We start from the raw sequence: 20,215 nt of genomic DNA, 5'->3' as shown, positions 1-20,215 counted from the left end.
GTTCGGCGAGATGTAAATAATTTAAAATGTGACAGCCGCTGTCCTCTTCTGTAACCGTTACGTTACATACTTCAGCGAGCGTCTGAATCTGTGTTGCGCACGAGCCTGTGAAAATCTTACCCAGATACAGCAATGCTTTTTTCTGATTGGCTGATCGGTAGCTATTTTTTATTTTATTTGATTAGCTGGTGCGTGTCAGGGCCTTCGGGGAACTCACTTCACGGTTTAAAAAATAGCACCGCAACTTGGTGGGCGTTATCCTCGTAATGTCTCTGCGTGAGAAATAGAAGGTGTGGCGTGTGAGCGTGTAAACGGGTTGAAATGCGTGGGTCTCACGCCCAATGCGTGAGACTTGGGAGCCCTGTGTTTCCTATTTTATACAATCAAATGGAATTCTGGGTAATGTAGGCATAGTCTACTGGCTAATCAGAGCAGGGGGGTCATCGTTTATTGTTAATCTTGAATGTCTGTATATGTAAATGTATTGTTCATTTTTTTAATGTATTTTTGTGAAGTTGATCTTATGTTGTTTTGAACTTCATCTTCAATTGAGTTTATGTGGCTGTTTATGTGTGTGTGTATGATTTTTCTTTTTGTAGGTTTTCCTATAGTTTGGGATGGTTTGACCCTTGAGTTTAAAAAGGGCAAACTTGGCCTCTCAGAGTTTAGTGTTGGTTGTCTCCAGTGTCAGATGTGAGTCAATAAACTTTTTTTGACTGCAAGCATCTCCCCGCCTTTGTTCTGGTCATGTCCCTACAAACAGAAATCATTTGGCGAAGTGATATGGACATGTAATGCGGTCCAGAGCTGGCTGGAACTACATGTGCTGTGCGTTTCCCTGGAAGTACATTAATTGCAGCCAATCAGATTCAAGCATCCAATGGTCCCCGTAGTATAAAATGGCATAATAACCCCAACAAATAACTAGTTGTTACGGAAGTTCTAAGCGGCCATGCATTATTATTATTTTTTCCTTTTTGTTTTCTCGTTATAACGACTTAATTTTCTCGTTATCTCGACATAACGAAAGTCGTTTTCTCATTATAACGACTTATTTTTTCCGTTATCTCGACATAACAAAAGTTTGTTTTCTCGTTATAAGGACATGACAGTTTTACTGTTGCTATAGTAACGAATTCAACTTTGACAGGCATCTGATGGACAACCATGCAGGCGCTCTTACTGTAGCCTATATTTCAGCAAATTTAGCTTCGCCTAGGTAATAACATCTACAATACTGTATATAAATAAAGGCTGATCAATCACTGTTGATTTTTCCAGAGACAATACAACGAACATTTTGATTTTGTAATTAACATGTTTAAATGGCAACATCGCGAAATTAGAGCTGCTTGGATTAAACTCACTTTTCATTTTCCCTTTATTTGAAATAAAATTATATATAATTTGTAATTTGTAGTAGTCATTAAATGATGTAGCAGATATCATGTGTGTTACAAGCTTCTGTTTGAACAGAGCGTCCATGTGTAAGACTACGTGTAGTGTGTGTGTGAGTGTGTGTGTGTGTGTGTGTGTGTGTGTGTGTGTGTGTGTGTGTGTGTGTGTGTGTGTGTGTGTGTGTGTGTGTGTGTGTGTGTGTGTGTGTAGAAAAAACGATTACAACATTATAGAACAAAACTGAATTAAATTAGCCTATGGATTTTACATATACATCACACTTCTCATCACTATGGTTAACAATAAAGATTAGTAATACAGCCTACATCGTTAAATCCCGTCCTACTGTAGATAAACAGAATACAGTGATGTCAACCTTGGTTTTGATAAGCAGTTATTTTATGACACAGAACGCGTTGGTGAAACTCATGCATCTAGCAGGAACTTAATACACAAAATATTCATATTGATTCAAGCATTTAACATTTATGAATTAATTAAATGTCAGTAATGAAGACTGCACAAATTATAGCGATCACGAGGAAGGTCCGCGTACAGTAAAGTGGATAGTGTACAACACCCCATCAGTTATATTCAGGTCTATAGTGCCACCTGCTGGCGCAGTTTTGTAACTTCTTAGAGAAAATTAAGTCGTTATAACGAGAAAACGAACTTCGTTATGTCGAGAAAACAAACTTCGTTATGTCGAGAAAACGAGAAAATGAAGTCGTTATAACGAGGAAACGAACTTCGTTATGTCGAGATAACGAGAAAATTAAGTCGTTATAACTAGAAAACAAGAAGAAAAAATATTATAATGCATGGCCGCTTAGAACTTCCGTAAGTTGTAGACTTAGATTTATTTAAAAGAACAATTGATATGCAGATTTCTCTTCTGGTTCATATGAAATGACTTTTCCTCTTATACTGATGGCACCCATTCACTGAAAAGAATCCACTGGTGAGCAAATCGTATGTGTGTAACAACCTGAAGTTCCCAGAATGATGTAACACAGATAATAAATCTACACAGACAGAGTGTTCTGATAAAAACTTGGTGCAATATGACTCCCGAACCAGGCAATCACACTGAAGCTTGCTGTTTTGCGAAAGCACTTGCACTCTTTTTAAACATAATATGCATCAGACAGTGTGTGAACTATCTGTAAGCGCTCTTTGAGAGGGTTTCTTCATCTGCCCACCACCATCATTTTTTCAAGGGCATGACCTCCTTTGCTGCACTGCCGCCGTAATTGAAGATGAGGGGGTAATCGAAGCAGTCCTGGGACCCTCTGAGCATCAAAGACTAGTCTAGATTCTCGAAGGATGAGACAAAATGCCTGAACTCAGGGTGGATTCCTGTCCTCCTCTCCTCTAGTTTTTCTGCTGATTGTCTTCTCGCCCCTCCCGTGAGCCTCTGAGGAGACACTGCAGTTTACTGTAGGGAGGTGTTGGGTTGCGGATATGTGCAAAAGAGCTACCCAATCCCGACCTTAAACAAGCTGAATGTTTAAGCAGCCTATGTAGTTAAGGTCAAATTAAATCATTGATGTTGTTTATTTATTTATTTTTTCACAAAAAATTAGCATTCTGTCTATATTGTATATTTACTCACCCTGACATTGGTACAAACCGTATGGTTGTCGAGCACGAAATAATACATTTTAAAAGGCTGTGCTGGTCATTCTTTTCTATTCAATTATCAGTGATTGGAGACTGGAGCTTACATGCTTCAAATACATCACGCACTGAGATTTAACTCTCTGTTCACTGAAAGTCTTCAGATTAGTGCATGATTCAGATCTGTTCAGTGTTTCTGTCTGAGAAAACCAGTTTAAATGTTTTGTTCACAAATCTGAATGAATCATTTAAATCATTATTTTCATTTTTCATTATATATATATAGTTTGGACACACCTTCTCGTTCAAAGAGTTTTCTTTATTTTCATGACTATGAAAATTGTAGATTCACCATGAAGGCATCAAAACTATGAATTAACACATGTGGAATTATATATGGAATTATATACATAACAAAAAAGTGTGAAACAACTGAAAATATGTCATATTCTAGGTTCTTCAAAGTAGCCACCTTTTGCTTTGATTACTGCTTTCCACACTCTTGGCATTCTCTTGATAAGCTTCAAGAGGTCGTCACCTGAAATGGTCTTCAACAGTCTTGAAGGAGTTCCCCGAGAGATGCTTAGCACTTGTTGGCCCTTTTGCCTTCTGTCTGCGGTCCAGCTCACCCCTAAACCATCTCGATTGGGTTCAGGTCCGGTGACTGTAGAGGCCAGGTCATCTCAACGCTATCTCACGGCCAATTCGTACGTATTTTACGAGGTGGCTTATTTGTACGAATTTGTACGACCTCACTCGTACCATTTTATACGATTTGTCTAAACCCCAGTGATGGTTAGGTTTAGGGGCGGGGTTAAGTGTAGGTCATTCGTACAAATTCATACGAATTGTGCAACTCGTAAAATACATACGATTTGGCAACAATCGTATGAATTTGTACGAGTGTGGTCGTAGGAATTCGTACGAATAAGCCACCTTGTGAAAAATTTGCTTCTAATAATATTGATTATTATTTTGAATTTTAAGTTTTCATTTTAATATTTAGTGTAAATTTTAGTACATTTGTTTTATGCTTTTGTCATATTTACTAGCTTTTTAAAATATTTATATTTACATTTCTTATTTCAGTTTTAGTCATTGTAGTACTTGTAGTACTTTAAACCTAAACTCTTATTTCCATTAGTTGCCACGGCAATAATTCTATCTTAGAATTTAAATAGTAATCTAATATTTATAAATTATTTTTATTTGGTTACCATGTTTTTAAATTCAAAAACAGTTTGCTTTTGTTTTTATTTTTCAATTACAACACTGGTCTGTTCCTCACACGCAGCTATCACTTCAACTTTGACTTCAGAAGACTTTCTTTATGGCTTCCTTTCTCATACACTGCAATTGCACAGAAAAAAAGCGACTCTAGATTCTCTCCCTTCTCCCTTCACAAGGGTTTAAAATGACACGAGGGTTAATAAATGATGGCATAATTTTTAGGTGAACTGTTCTTTTCAACAAACTGAATTTTCGAGCAGCATGTGCAGAAACACAGAGCTGAAGGTGAAGGAGGTTGAGTGAATTAACACACTGAACCACTTTAGTCAGTTCACTACTGCCATTCTACTCCAGAAAGATGCAAATAAAAGAGAGAAGACCTTTCTGAGGACAGACGGAGAAGATCTGAGGAGACAGCTGGATATAATCTGACTCTCCTTCTCAATCAGGGTCTGTTTATACCTCTGAAATTTTCAGTAGGAGGCAAAATGTTTGCTTTAATTTAATCAAGCTCGTTGATTTCTTGACACCAAACACCCTCCCCTCACGTCTGTCATCCCTTAATTTCCACCATCCCTCTCCCGATCCACTCGTACACCACTCTGAGTGTGTCATTAATGGCTTGTAATGCCTAAGAAGTACAGGGGAGGCGTCTGATAGGAATCGCACACCGGCGCGTTATCCAACACCCTCCACCAGAGACTGAGGGCTCGCACGAGAAGAGCCAGAGGATTTGTACACACTCCCCATTCCCACATTCGCAGGTTTATTCCTGGCCGCCGCCGTTTCCACAGTAACCCGCACCTGCCAAGCACACACCATCGTGTCTCACATGGTGTTTGATAATAAGTTCATGATAAAAATAACTTTCTTAACCCTGTAAAGCCTGATATATCTCATTTTTGGAAATGCAATAATTTATTGGGAAACACTTTAGTTTAAGGATCAATTCTCACTATTGACTAGATGTTTATTAGCATGCACATTACTAGAATGTTGGCTGTTTATTAGCACATTATTATAATTTTTTTTTTAAATATTTTAGATCCATGCCTAAACTTAAGAACTAGCTTTCTAACTATTAATAAGATGCAGATTAAGAGTTTGAGGCATAACTTGTAGTTAATAGTTAGTTAAAGGGTTAGTTCACTCAAATATAAAAATTATGTCATTAATAACTCACCCTCATGTCGTTCCAAACCCGTGAGACCTCCGTTTATCTTGGGAACACAGTTTAAACAGTTTAGTGAAATAACATAAAAAAAGACCAGACCCTTCGATGCCTGTGAAACTTTTTTCCCTCAAACAGCACGTTTGTGTTACTTCTGCACTACAGGCTACACACACAGCAACATATCTGCATGTTCTCACATCACATCGTTCTTGTAAAATAATAATAAGTAAATAAACATCAAAATCACTTCACTGAGAATGAAACACCACTTACCAGCTGCCGCGGTGTTGAAAATATCCTCTAGTAATTAAAAAAATGCGCGTGTGGCGAGAAGAATCGTCCCGGTCAGATGAGGTCGTCGTCGTCAGGTGAAAGTTCATCATGTTGGTCATTTTTTATGGCTAAATTATTATTAATAAATTGTACTAATATTATGATTGGGCGTGTGCAGGCATTCACAAAAGGGAATGTTATTACAAAGGAAATTCGAGGAAATTTTGCTTTGACAAAAGGGCACTTAAGGGGCAAAGGAGCAGGTGCTCAAGTGAACCGGTTCATTTGGACAGTTCGATCAAATAAAACCAGTTGAAAAAAAAAAAAAACGGTTCACAGGTTCTTTTGCAATGTCATTGGCGATGATTGCTCTTCATTCAAGCCTTTGGTTTACCCAAGCTTATAACATTAGCACAGAATCAGTTCAGAATCAATCACCAAAAGAATCAGTTCGGTTCAGACGAGCTGTGACTCTTCACACTGAATCACACATGCACAGTATCATCAGCTCCTCGGTTCTCGAATCGGATGCGTCCGACAGAAACGGTTCTCATTCAGTGTACGAATAAATGTCTAAATAATTATTATTTATTATTGTTCTGCTAGTTTGAAGAGAAACATTTTTTTAATGTAAAAAAAAGAAATAAAAAATTAATTTGGCTCGGTGTTCATCTTCAGTTCTCTCTTCACAGCAGTTCAGTCTGTGTACTGCTTGAGGAAAATGAATTACTCCGGGATATTGGTTTGTTTTAACTCAGAGGGAGTGTCAGCCACATTAAAAAAAGTTAACAGCTTAAAGGGTTAGTTCACCCAAAAATGAAAATTATGTCATTAATAACTCACCCTTATGCTGTTCCAATCATGTAAGACCTCCTTTTATCTTCAGAACACAGTTTAAGATATTTTAGATTTAGTCTGTGAGCTCTCAGTCCCTCCATTGAAGCTGTGTGTACGGTATACTGTCCATGTCCAGAAAGGTAAGAAAAACATCATCAAAGTAGTCCATGTGACATCAGAGGGTCCGTTGGAATTTTTTGAAGCATCGAAAATACATTTTGGTCCAAAAATAGCAAAAACGACGACTTTATTCAGCATTGTCTTCTCTTCAGTGTCTGTGTGAGAGAGAGTTCAAATCAAAGCAGTCTGGATATCCGGTTCGCGAACGATTCATTCAGTTCACCAAATCGAACTGAATCGTTTTAAACGGTTCGCATCTCTAATACGCATTAATCCACAATTGACTTATGTTATCTTTTTTTAATGTGACTGACACTCCCTCTGAGTTCAAACAAACCAATATCCCGGAGTAATTCATGTACTCAAACAGTACACTGACTGAACTGCTGTGAAGAGAGAACTGAAACCGAGCCGAGCCAGATAATGAACAATAGACTGACTCGTTCACGAGTGAAGAACCGGTTGCATCGGTGTTCGGATTACCATTTCTTCTTTCGGACAGTTCGATTCAATAAACCGGTTGAAGAAAACGGTTCACCAGTTATTTTGCGCTCGACATAATGGCGTCATTTGCGATGATTGCCCTTGATTCAAGCCTTCGGTTTACCCGGGCTCATAACACTAGCACAGAATCAGTTCAGAATCAATCACCAAAAGAATCAGTTCAGTTCAGACGCCCTGTGTGTCGGTATGCTTCACGCTGAATCACACATGCTCAGTATCATCAGCTCCTCGGTTCACAAATCGGACGCGTCTGACATTAACGGTTCTTACCTTTCTGGACATGGACAGTAGACCGTACACACAGCTTCAATGGAGGGACTGAGAGCTCTCGGACTAAATCTAAAATATCTTAAACTGAGTTCAGAATATAAAAGGAGGTCTTACATGTTTGGAGCAGCATAAGGGTGAGTTATTAATGACATAATTTTCATTTTTGGGCAAACTAACCCTTTAAGTCATTTGTGGATTAATGCTTATTGGAGACGCGAACTGTTTCAAATTATTCAGTTCGATTGGGTGAACTGGTTCAAGAAGATCCGGATATCACTACACAAGAGAAGACAATGCTGAATAAAGTTGTAGTTTTTGCTATTTTTGGACCAAAATGTATTATCGATGCTTCAACATATTCTAATTGACCCTCTGATGTCACATGTACTACTTGAAGATGTTTTTATGACCTTTCTGGACATGGACAGTATACCGTACACACAGCTTCAATGGAGGGACAGAGAGCTCTCGGACTAAATCTAAAATATCTTAAACTGTGTTGTGAATATTAACGGAGGTCTCACGAGTTTGGAACGACATGAGGGTAAGTTATTAGTGACATCATTTTAATATTTGGGTGAACTAACCCTTTAATAATGAGAATTAGTCTTGGAACTAAAGTGTTACCAAAAAAAAAAAACTTTTGCATTTCCATTTATAGAAAGTTAGTTTTTTAGTTACCATTTAATGAAAAAACTAAATATATATATAAAAAATTAAAAAATAATGTGTTTTTGAGTATAATTAACAGTTAGTAAGGCAGTTGTTTAGTTTAGGTAGCATGATTAATGTATCTAAAACATGATCATGCAGAATAAGGCATTAATATGTGCTTTATAACTACTAATAAACCGTCAATACAAACAGCCAACTGAATGATAAAGTAAAACATTACCACCTATTTACTTGCTTACTAAATATAAACTATCAGTCAGATGACAGAAGGCATGTAGTACATTGTGTACAACAGTTTAACAGCAACCTTTTGATAATGTTGATCATTTTGAGGCCTTAGAAATGTGTATATTAAATATGATACAGTAGATATGAGTCTAGCTTTATAGGTTTAAAAGAACAAACAAAATAGTCTGGTCATGAATAATGCACTATGAGCCATTGAAAATGCCCTTCAGGTGCCCTGTCCACTTAACTGGAAAACCCCAGTGCACTCTGGGATTGAATTCATCAATCAGTATGCTCAAATATATCTCCGGACATAACGTGTATTGGAGTTGATTGGAAAATATCACAGTAGATCTGATTCTTGAGTCATCTGGAGGTCGTTTTGACCTGATCTTCAGTTACATGTGTGATTTTAACACTGAAGGGTACAGTAGGAAATATCTGATGTTTGCAGCAGAAGATCAGTTTGAACCTGTGGTTGCGAGTTTGAATTGCCAATTAATCCCCACCTGTATTTGCACTTGTTAACCCTTTTATTATTTGCAGCGCTAACTGTAGGCTACATGAGCCAGGTTTAAAGGAATAGTGTGTGTACGTGTTTCATTGTCATTTCCAGTGTATGGCTACCACAGTTTTTCTGCAATGTCTGCAGTTGATCCATGGGAAAAGAAAAAAAGCTGTGTGTCACCTCTGTAGTGTGTGTGTGCTGGTGTGTGTGTGTGTGTGTGAGAGAGAGAGAGAGAGAGAGAGATTGGGAATCTGCAGTGTGACATCCCAACAATGGGGTGCCTGCTGCAGCTGCATCAGTTAACATGAGGCAATGCCTTCTGCGCTCTGATTGGCCGAGAGAGTTTTCCAGTCTCCTTTCCTCCCGCCCTCACAGCTCCGCCCCCATCACTAGTGGAGGAGCATGAGGACACGCCCACTGAGAGTAAAGCAGAGTCCTTTGTGTGCACGTGCTGGTGTGTGGAGTGTAATGTTAGTCACTGCTGCCCCCTAGTGAATCATTTAGGAAGAGCCTGAGGCAGTGCACACCCACACTTTCAACAAATTTACAACCAAAATATTAATTTCTTTCAGATTTTAAAGGGCACAATGCCAAAATGATTTCCCTAAAGGCTGCTAAGCTTGTAAATGTTGATTGTCTCATTAATCGCTGTAGTTAATTGAGGGCCAAGCCGTAAACTTCTCAACCTTCCTGTTTCCCAAAAGCAGTCTTTGATATCTTATGGCCTATATTATATTATATTATATTATATTATATTATATTATATTATATTATATTATATTATATTATATTATATTATGAGAGAGCATCCATGTATATTTAATATAATTGATGTAGTATATAAAATGTAATTATTTAATTAATATGAAAGTAATATTGTTTATCATATTTGAAAACTTGAAATTTAGTAATTAATGTCCGTTGTGATGTTTAATATGCAATTTAATTGTTTGTATTAAATGATAAATGCATTGTAGCCATAACATCTTATGCAATTTATAGACATGGACACCTTAGAATGAATGAATCAAATGGATGACTTTTCATAATTTTAGTGCATTTTAGTCAAAATTCCTGTAGTTCTAGGATTACTCCTTCTCCTCCTACTGTGAAGTGATATATTGATGTACAGTTTTTCCTTATGCTATTTGCAGCCTCCTTTGAACTGAGTTTAGCCTTCACTCTCTACCCTCTGGAATCCGACCCTAAAACAACACGGCCGTCTGTAATGCTGATGTAATCCTGCAGACATTGATTCACTTGTTGGAGTATGTTTGATTAGCATTGGAGCTGAACTCTGCTGATCAGTTCAATAGCCTCGTTCTAGATCTTCTTATTTGTCGTGTTATGTTTTATTTGGGCAATCAGAAGTGCCCTATCTGCCTGCTGTTTGCTCTCTGTAAGGGTGTGTGTAGACTTTAGTAAAGGCCAATGTTTGAATGCTTGCTTTGGAATTTTCTGTCCTTTAATGTCATGAAAACACTCACCTGTGGCTCTAAGTGTAGTAAAGCAGCATGCATCATGAGGCTATGCGTATATTTGCGCCATCTGGCCATATTTAGGTTTGGTTCTCAAACGTATAGCACAGCCAGCTGTAATCTCCCAGAATCCCCCGTCTCTGACAAACAGCCAGCTGTTCTGCTGTCTTTGAAATTCTGTGAAAACATCTGCCAATAAACCTAAAGAGAGCACAAATATAGATGCTGGCTTCCTCCAAGGAGCCTTTAAGAGTGTCCTCGAGTTTAAGGAAGCCAAATCTGTCATCTAGGATAGACTTGAAGAGTCCAAACTTGGTTAGCACAGGTGCATTGTTTCTCATACACTCCTTTTGTAGTCCTCTCAGAACAGTGTTACAGCAAAATGATGCGTGCAGATCAGTTGTTGCAACGTGACAATCAAAATTCAAACAGTTTCAACCTTGACCTTCCAAAACGCTGCCAACTGGACACATTGCAACATGTATTATTGTTATTAATCGACTTTGTGCTTTTAATGATTGTAATGGTAATAATAATAAAGGATATTAGAATTACTTGATAAATTATTATTATTATTATCATTATTATTAAATATATTTAATATAATGTATAATTAAAAAATGTAAATGCATATTTTCTCCACAAAAAATATATATATATTTTTTTTTTTTTCAGTGGCTAATGCCATTTAAACCGATATATCTAGAAAGTAGGGTGACTGATGGCAAATATAATCCTGATATGTTTAATAAAATGTAATGACTGCGAGAAATATTTTGATATATTACTTTGCATAATAGTAATAGTAATTATTATTGTTTCTTATTCTATTCTATTCTATTCTCAGCACATATAGATCAAACATAAAATCTGTGAAGCATCCCAGTTGCAGTATATTATATTTCAGCCAGTGGTATTGGAGGATGTAAACAAACCGTGCTAATGTCACAGAATCTGCTCCGTTCGTCTTTCGAGAGCTGATGCAGTAGTTTCCATTCAGTCGTATGTGTGTTTATGGCAGGTGTTGTTTTGAGGTCAGTTCTTAAAGTTCTCGGTCAAATATTGTTGATGAGAGACGGTGTCAGTGCTGGATGAGTTTGCACAGGTGCCTCCCTGGAGTGTGATGTACCCAGCATGCACTGCTGATGTCATGTGAAACAGAAAGAGCTGTGATGGCACAGCAGAAACCGTCCTGAGGAGAGTCAAGAGTCACTCCAGTTCAGACACAGCCAACTCCACACCGTCCTTTTCACTTTGTCAAGAAAAGTGTCCTCTTCACTTTAGCAAAAACGTTCAAGGCTGTTTATGGTTCCTGAGAGCATTAAAATCGTATTATTCTTCAGTAAGTGATCCTTTCTCTTAGAGAACTTGCTAAAAAAAATGGTTTTCATGGAAATCAGTTTCCTGTTTTTGTTTATTTCTTTTTGTTTTGCTTTGCTATTTTTGTTTGGTTTGGCTTTTATATATATATATATATATATATATATATATATATATATTTTTATATAGTTGTTGTTTTGCTTTGTTTTCTGTTTTTGTATGTTTCACTTTCATGTTTAGTTTCAGTTTTATTTTTATTTTTGTTTTTTTTGTCTGTTTTTGTTTTATTTGTCTGTTTGTTTTGATTTCTTATTTGTGACCCTGGATCACAAAAGCAGTCTTAAGTCTCTGGGGTGTATTTGTAGCAATAGCCATAAATAAACAAAACATTGTATTGGTCAAAATTATAGATTTTTCTTTTATGCCAAAAATCATTAAGATATTAAGTAAAGATCATGTTTGATGAAGATATTTTGTCAATTTCCTACTGTAAATATATATATATACAAAAAGTTTTAATTAGTAATATGCATTGCTAAGAACTTCATTTCAATATTGTCCTCATAACAATCCATACATCAATGGAAAGATTATTTATTCAGCTTTAAATTATGTGTAAATTTTGAAAAAATTACACTTAAGACTGTTTTTTTTACTCCACAGTCTTTTTTTCTTTCTTTCAGATTTGTTCTGTTTTTGTCTCTCTTTTTTTTTTTTTTTTTTTTTTTGCTTTTTGTTTGTTTTCTTGCTTGTTTTTAGTGTTTGTTTGTTTTTTGCTTTGCTTATAGTTTTTATTGTCTTATATTTCGTTTGCTGTTTTGTTTTGATTTTCTTATGTTTTTGTATTTTCTTTGTGCTGTTTTTATTTATTTTATTTTTTTATTATTATTTATTATTTTTTTGCTTTGCTTTTTGTTTTCTATTTTGTTCTCTTTTTTAGTTTGTTTTGTTTTATGTTCTGCTTCGCTGTTAAAGGCTTTAATTTGGCATAATAGCAGGGTCATATCAGTCCCCTCAAAGTGGGGTAAGAAGTCAGGGAAGGCTCTGTGTACATGTTTCGACATGTCTGCCTGCAGTTTTGCAAACAGTGGAAGTAAATACTGATTTGGATTAAAATGCAGTGTGCACTGTGACATTTTTCTAGCTTGAATTTGTAGCCTTTTTGCAATTATTAATATAATATATATATATTATTAATATGTTTGACAGATTTATTAATGGATGTTCTGTTGTATTTCTCCGGCCCAGAATTGAGAAAGCTAATCTGAAATTTTCCAAGCTAGAGCAAATTACAAACTCCAATCTACAGTCATTTATCAGTAACATAGTATACTCTCTGTAGAAAGGTATCTCTGGGATGGTACCATTTCAATAGGGACTAATATGTAGTCGTTTGGTGCTGATATATACTTTTAGAGTAGTAATATGTAATGTAAGGTACTGATGTGTATGAGCTACAAAGTTGTGCATTTTTTAACCTTACAGTGCCGCCCCAGTAACAAACTGTACTTTTTTTCTGAGAGAGTATGTTTGTACATCAGTGTTATATGAAGTATGTTGTTTACACCAGCAGTTTAGTATCAGCCAGACCTTATACTTACTAAATACTTGAGTTAATTCAGACCAGCTGGCCACTTGACTCCTCTGTTTGGCACCTGGACCATAATGCACCTTGTTCCCTCGTCTTCCCATCAGTCATCTGGCTGCGCTCCCTCGAGATCCTGCGCTCGTCTGTGTCAGTGCCCCGCTCTCCTCTGTTTTAAAGAGAGGTTATGGACAGGAGACACCGGGACAGATGGTCCGTGTCACAGGGATGCAGGGAATAGTTATCGAGGGGCCTGTGCTCTGAAATAGATCTTAATGTTCCTCTTTGCTGAGCCATCGCTCTGAAAAATGAACATGTGAACCTCTTTCATCAATCTTGCATCTTTCCTTCCGCTCTGGCTGTTTCCCTGCGCCGACCCGGCAGTTTGCCACACGTTCAGGTGTGTCTTCATAACCGATGGCTTTCCTGACTCTTTTTGAGATGTCTTTAATAGAGCAGCCGCGTCACAAACTAAATGGTGTTTCTGAGGAGGCCTGCGGTGTTTCTGAAGTAGATGACCTGCAGTGGTCCTGCTGGACTCATTTTATACTGTGTCAACATATTTAACACGAGAGGACAATTAGAAAAAGATTGTGCTTCGAGCAAAGCTACTGTACAATCACTTCTTGTTTTCTTGGCCGGTCCATTTTAGACAGAGCTGAGGAGACATACTTGATATCAAACTAGAGGAATGTACTTACTTGTGAAAGATGTAAAAAATACTGACTTAATGAAAGTTATTATTATTGTATTTTGTAAATGTGTTTTAAAAATATTGTTAAACATATTTAATTAATATATAAACATATATAAAGTACTTGTTTCCAAAATTTTATAATTTGATTTTTTAATTGGTACTGTGCTAAGACTAAAATAAATGTATTTTAAAAAATCATCTGGTAAATACTTAGTTTCTTTTAACATGTATTTTTTTTTTCTACTTGCTGCTATACAACTACTACTAATAGTAATTATTATTATTATTATTATTGCTATTATCAAATGTTGCATCTGTGTTGTCAATGTGTTGTCACAAATGTTATTGACAGCTCAATGTATCTCTCTTTCTTTCTTTTTTTTTTTTTTTGCTCCAGTCTTTTTTTTTTTGCCCTTTTTTCTGGTTTGTTTGTTTTTTCTTTCTTTCTTTCTTTCTTTCTTTCTTTCTTTCTTTCTTTCTATTTGAAAGGTTGCTTTTCTTACAAATTTTGGAACCCCAGTACTAAGTTCTATGATAGTATTTAACATTTAAGATGATCAACAAATGAAATGTATTTGCAGTGAAAAACTCTCATTGTTTGACCATTACTTTTCACATATTCATAACCAACATTTTCAGCCAGACGTTTCCACCATCAGATTCTGATCAAACATGATCTCTCTTGTCCCTTTCTGAGTTCTGGCTCCAGAGATGTGTTGCTCATGTTTCATTCTCCTCAGTTTGACTGATCGTACAGTTTGATGTCCTGTGGTGTTGGTGATGGATGTCTCGAACACTCAGTTTTCAGACACAAACGGTTTGTCCTCGTTCATCATGAAGGCCGTATCATTGGCCTGAATCTCTGTTCAGTATTGATTTAACCTACTGCTGGCCTCTTTCTCGTCAATTGGAAACATGGACAAATAAAGATTACAACATAATCTTTGGACTTTAGTGCACTTTTCTAACAAGATTGCTCTGATATTACATGCATATCAACACAGCTGTATTTCGTCTTATTCAAATACTGCATAGTGCTGTGCATCCTGTCCTCCAACCAATACGCTTGTATAGGTCGTTTGTCCAAATCCCTGAAATACGACCCATCAGAGCGTATACTACAATTGCGCCCCTATCGGCAAAATATAGTTTTCATATTGATGTTTTATACTCTTTTATTTGCCTTCCGGTTTGCGTTTCGTGTAGCTCAGTTAGTAGATTATTGCTTTATACCTTGATATGTAATCATGCTATCATGGGTTCGATGCCAGGGAACAGACATGCACGAAAATGTATATGCTCAATAAATCATAATTTAGCATGATTTCTGTGAGGGTTAGGTTTAGGGGTGGGGTTAGGTGTGGTCATTCGAACGAATAAGCCACCTACAGTAGTAAAATATGTAGGAAATACTTTGAGATCGGTGTAAAACGCCCACACATTGTATTTAAATAAACGTGCGTTTTGATTGGTAATGACGTTATACGTCAATTCATGACGACAGACGCAACGCGATACTGTCATTATTTTTACGCCCGCTAGAGGGCGCTTAACTATAAAACGTAAATATAGGTCGTAATAAATGCTTGCACAAACGACCTATATGGTCTTTTTTTGTAATTTTAAGACCATTTTATGCCTCTGAATGTATAATCATAATATAACAGCATAAGAAGGCGTAGACACTTTAAAATGACAACAAACTTTGAATTCCTAAGAATATTTAGATCATGGAAATTAAGTAAAATATAAGATACCTTAAAAAATAAAAATAAAATCTCCATCTCATCAATGGATGCTCTGCAGTGAATGGGTGCCGTCAGAATGAGAGTCCAAACAGCTGATAAAAACATCACAATAATCCACAGCACTCCAGTTAACATCTTGTGAAGGAAGATGTGTGTTTGTCAGAAGGAAATCTTTCAGAACATTTTAACTTAAAAAAAAAAAAAATAATAATAATAATAATAATTAATAAAAGGCAAGTCCTCTATCCATAATAATGCTTAGTCCAATGAGAAAGTGGTCAAGTCTGAATCAGGAGAAAACTCTGCACAGATCAAACACTGTTTACAAGCCAAAACAGCTCTAAACAAATATGTGGTGGGATTTGATCTGAGAGACAACAGGAGATGAACTTTTCCACTGGAGGAAGCATTATTATGGATTTATGAACTCATATTTTAGCTGAATGTGACTGTGGATTTTTTTCTTACAAACACTTATCTTGATGGACTGGAGGGGTGTGAATTATTGTGATGTTTTTATCAGCTGTTTGGACTCTCATTCTGATGGCACCCATTCACTGCAGAGCATCCATTGATGAGACATTGATGCAATGCTTCATTTCTCCAAATCAAATTTATTAATGTAACTTTTTTTTTCCTCCAAAATTAAAAGTGCCAAGCAAAACCGAGAAGGGATTTTTGCAACAATGCATAGAAGATCCTTTTTTTTTGTTGTTGTTGTTATATTCTAGTAATCAAATTAATAATTTTTGTGTAAATTTATGCATTTAGCAGACGCTTTTATCCAAAGCAGCCGACATCGCATTCAGGCTAACAATTTTTCCTAATATATGCTCCCTGGGATACGAACCCCCAACGCAATGCTCTACCACTATTATAATAATAATCATACAGTAAAATATAAAATGATTAAACATATGTAATCATACTTCTTTTTCTTTTCTTTTTTGACATGATTTCTGTCCTTTGTCCACAGGTGTGCGTAGGGAAAGATGTATGAGATCCAGAAGACTGTGTCGATCCCACACTATGTACACAGTCATAAGAGTCTGTGTTCATGAACTGATGTATACTGTAGTATTTTTCATGTTTTGGTGGTTAATGTTTCAATAAATTCATGTCATTTGAATTTCTTTATGTGGGTTTTGTTAAAACGCATGTATTCAAATTATGCACATGCTTTTAATTCATGATCTAAGTACCACTGACAAAAAGTAACTTGTATTAATCAATAAAGAAAAATTAAATAGGACTTACTGATTTTATTTAGACATTTCATGTATTGTGAGCTACATAAAATATATATATTATTATTTTTTTATGTTATAAATGTTATATTTATGTTATATTGACAGTGAAAATGAAAAACATGCACACTATACATCCAGAGATATTTTTAATTGCATCTCAATTCTGGTACTGTTGCCGCAAACAGAGTCGGGAGAAAGGAAATGGCTACATAACATTGCAAAATGCAATGATTGTGCTGCACTTTGCCAAGCATCATTTGCAGAGTATAATCTCTGCTGCTAAATTAATTCACTTGTGCATTCATGAAGAATATTTGCATATTTTCAAACAAACATTTGCATATTACAAAACAGAAGGCCTTCTTCCCTCTGCACTGCTCTTAGTCAAACAGATTCATATAGAGCATACAACACTGGGAGAAACAGCAACAAAGCTGGACTTCAGTTAAGATGATGGTAGCTTATCTCATCTGTGTACATATATAGATTGAATTTATATGCCAAAATTAAGATTTTTTTTCCCAGAATTCTGAGTTAACAAATGTCATTGATGGTTATTCTCAGATCAAACTACTTTTGGTTGTCCCAAATGGAACAGATGATAGCCCATAATGCATTGCTGTATTCTTTTCTCTATTTTAATGCTCTTCATTACAAAGAACTTGACCGTGTCAGTAATAGTGCATGAGCCATGATAGAAACAATACATTTTATTATTAATTAATGGATCATTTGTGAAAGTGAACCATAAAGTAATATGTGTGACTCCCTGCATTATTTCAGTATATATATATATATATATATATATATATATATATATATATATATGTATGTATGTATGTATGTATGTATGTATATATATATATATATATATATATATATATATATATATATATATATATATATATATATATATAAACTTGGAAATTGTCATTATTTACTCATCCTCATATAATTTCAAATGATATGATTTTATTTCTTCTGTGGAACACGAAATGAGATGTTTGTGAGAATGTCCACGCTGCTCTTTTCCATGCAACAAAAACATAGTAGCCTAAAGCTCAAAACACACACACACACACACAAAAAAAAAAAAAAAACACCATAAAGTCCTCTGGAGTGTTGTTGTGGGTGAAAAACAGTCTGAAATTAATTTTCACACTGAAAAAGCTTCTCCTTGATAACTCTATTGATAAAACTAGTTTGATTTGCATAGTCAAACGTGTCAAGTTTCAATGGTTTTGTGTCTGGAGGCATATTTCAATGCATTTGAATGCTTTGAACTGAAGGCAGATGTATGGTTTCGCTACAGCATAAAAAAAGAAATATTAATAATATTGATTAATAAAAAAATAACTGTGACTTTTTTTCTCACAAATTTGACTTTCTCTCTCTCTTGCTCTCTCTCTCAAAAAAAAGTTACAGCTACAAGATGCTAACTCAGAAATCTGATTTTTTTTTTTTTTTTTTTTTTTTTTTTATCTCTTGCAATTGTGAGTTTAGCCCAGATCCGGCCCACATCTGAGATTCTTCTTCTTTTTCTTTTCTTTTCTTTTCTTACTTTATTTATTTAAAATTAAAATGTGGCATGATTGCAGAAGACATGCTTTTTTTAAAGAGTTTTAGCCATTAAAAAATTATAATAATTTAAGTTTGTTCCCTAAACAAAAGTATGTGACATTAGAATTTTAGAACATAACACACGGGACATATGGACCACATTTGTGGCACTTTTATGGTGTTTTCTATGAGCAGCTTGGACATTCTGCAAAATATCTTTCCACGAAAGAAACGTCATCAAACGTTTGGAACAACACGAGGGAGACTAATGGTGAAGGGAATTTCATTCTCAGTAAACTATTTCTTTTAAGCAGATTTTAATGTCAATCCACTGTATAACCTCTCTAAGAGCATGTAAAAGTGCTCGGTGAAAAGCGTAATGAATCCTTGCGTAAAAGCGCATCACTTCGTGTCGCGTCATTCTGGCTGACGAGCTGTGGCAGGCTGCTTCATGGAATAGTTCATCCCATCATTGTTGTCCCAGAACTCAGAGTTATCATCCTTCATGTACACGGCGAAGTGCACAGCAGCGCTCGGACCTAAGAAAGGAGGCGTGTACATGGTGACAGAGAAGCGCTCTCCGCGCGCCTTGTGCGCTGTGGGCTCGGGGATGGCTTGCGCGTCCACGAACGACAGCCAGTCGTTGAATGTATACCTGACCCCAACCTCTCTCGCACCCAACGCGCGTATGATCCCACGGACATCTAACTGCGTGACCGTGACGCTTTCCAGCGCGACGCGGCAGCGCGTCAGCCGCGTCTCCAAGTCACCGGAGTCCACGGGCGTCTTGAACGCCGGGACCAGATAATCCAGAGCCAGAGAAGACTTCATGTTCACGCACAAGTCATCCATGATCTCCTGGTCCCTGTGGAGAGGGTAGCTCTTCAGCCTGGTGAAGACTTTAGCTGGGATCTGAGGATCGTCGCTGCTGCTGAAGTGCTTGACGCTCGCCAGATTCAAGCCGAGCGCGTCCGCGAACTTCACGTGTTTCTGGGAGATCCGGTGGTACAGATTGACCTGCTCTGGATACGCAGGTAAGGACTTGGCTCTTCTCCTGTCTGTCAGGTACTCGGGTATCTCCTCGAGTTGAAAGTCATCATCGGAATCCATTCCGTTCTCCATCTGCTCCTCGTCCATGTCCATCCCGGGTTTGTAATCTCCAATGATAAAATGCGTCATTCCAGGAGAATCACTCCAGAGGCGCATATAGCAGCGGTCTTATGAGCTAATAACAGTCGCACGTGAGTGCAGTCATATATTGGTGGTCTGTCTAGTAATCCGTTACCTGCTGGTTACGCCCACCGCTGCTACACAAGGCAGATAAATGGAGTGAGTGCAGTGCCTCAGACAGAGACAGATGTCAACACACAACTTATTCAGATTCTGCAGGAAAAAGTAACTCTATAAAGTTTCTATAAAAGATAAATTTCCACAAGGTCAGGAGGTACATATTTGTACGTAAAAGGTACATATTGGTACTTAAAGTGCACATATTAGAACCCAATAGGTACAAAAGTGTACATTTTGAAAAGGTACCGCCCCAGTGACAGCTGTTGTACCTTTATTTCTAAGAGCGATAAAACACAGTGTTTTTAATGTATAATGTAAACCATTTCCACACAACAGCATTGCAGCACTTTTATTTATAATATATATATATATATATATTTATAAATTATAGCAATACAATGCTTTTGCTTATAAATAAATAAATGATTAAATAATATATACTTACGTACA

General features: G+C 36.5%; 1 protein-coding gene across 1 annotated transcript; it reads right to left on the bottom strand.

The window, feature by feature from the left end:
• Positions 1 to 18,452: 18,452 nt before the first annotated feature.
• On the bottom strand, positions 18,453 to 19,729 carry LOC127946474 (protein phosphatase 1 regulatory subunit 3G-like). The gene has a single exon (XM_052543075.1). The coding sequence runs from the start codon at positions 19,679 to 19,681 to the stop codon at positions 18,893 to 18,895; it is 789 nt and encodes a 262-aa protein (XP_052399035.1). The 5' UTR covers positions 19,682 to 19,729; the 3' UTR covers positions 18,453 to 18,892.
• Positions 19,730 to 20,215: the final 486 nt, after the last annotated feature.

This window comes from Carassius gibelio, chromosome A24, assembly GCF_023724105.1.
Source record: "Carassius gibelio isolate Cgi1373 ecotype wild population from Czech Republic chromosome A24, carGib1.2-hapl.c, whole genome shotgun sequence".
Taxonomy (NCBI): Eukaryota; Metazoa; Chordata; class Actinopteri; order Cypriniformes; family Cyprinidae; genus Carassius; species Carassius gibelio.
This window is presented reverse-complemented; position numbering and strand designations above follow the sequence as displayed.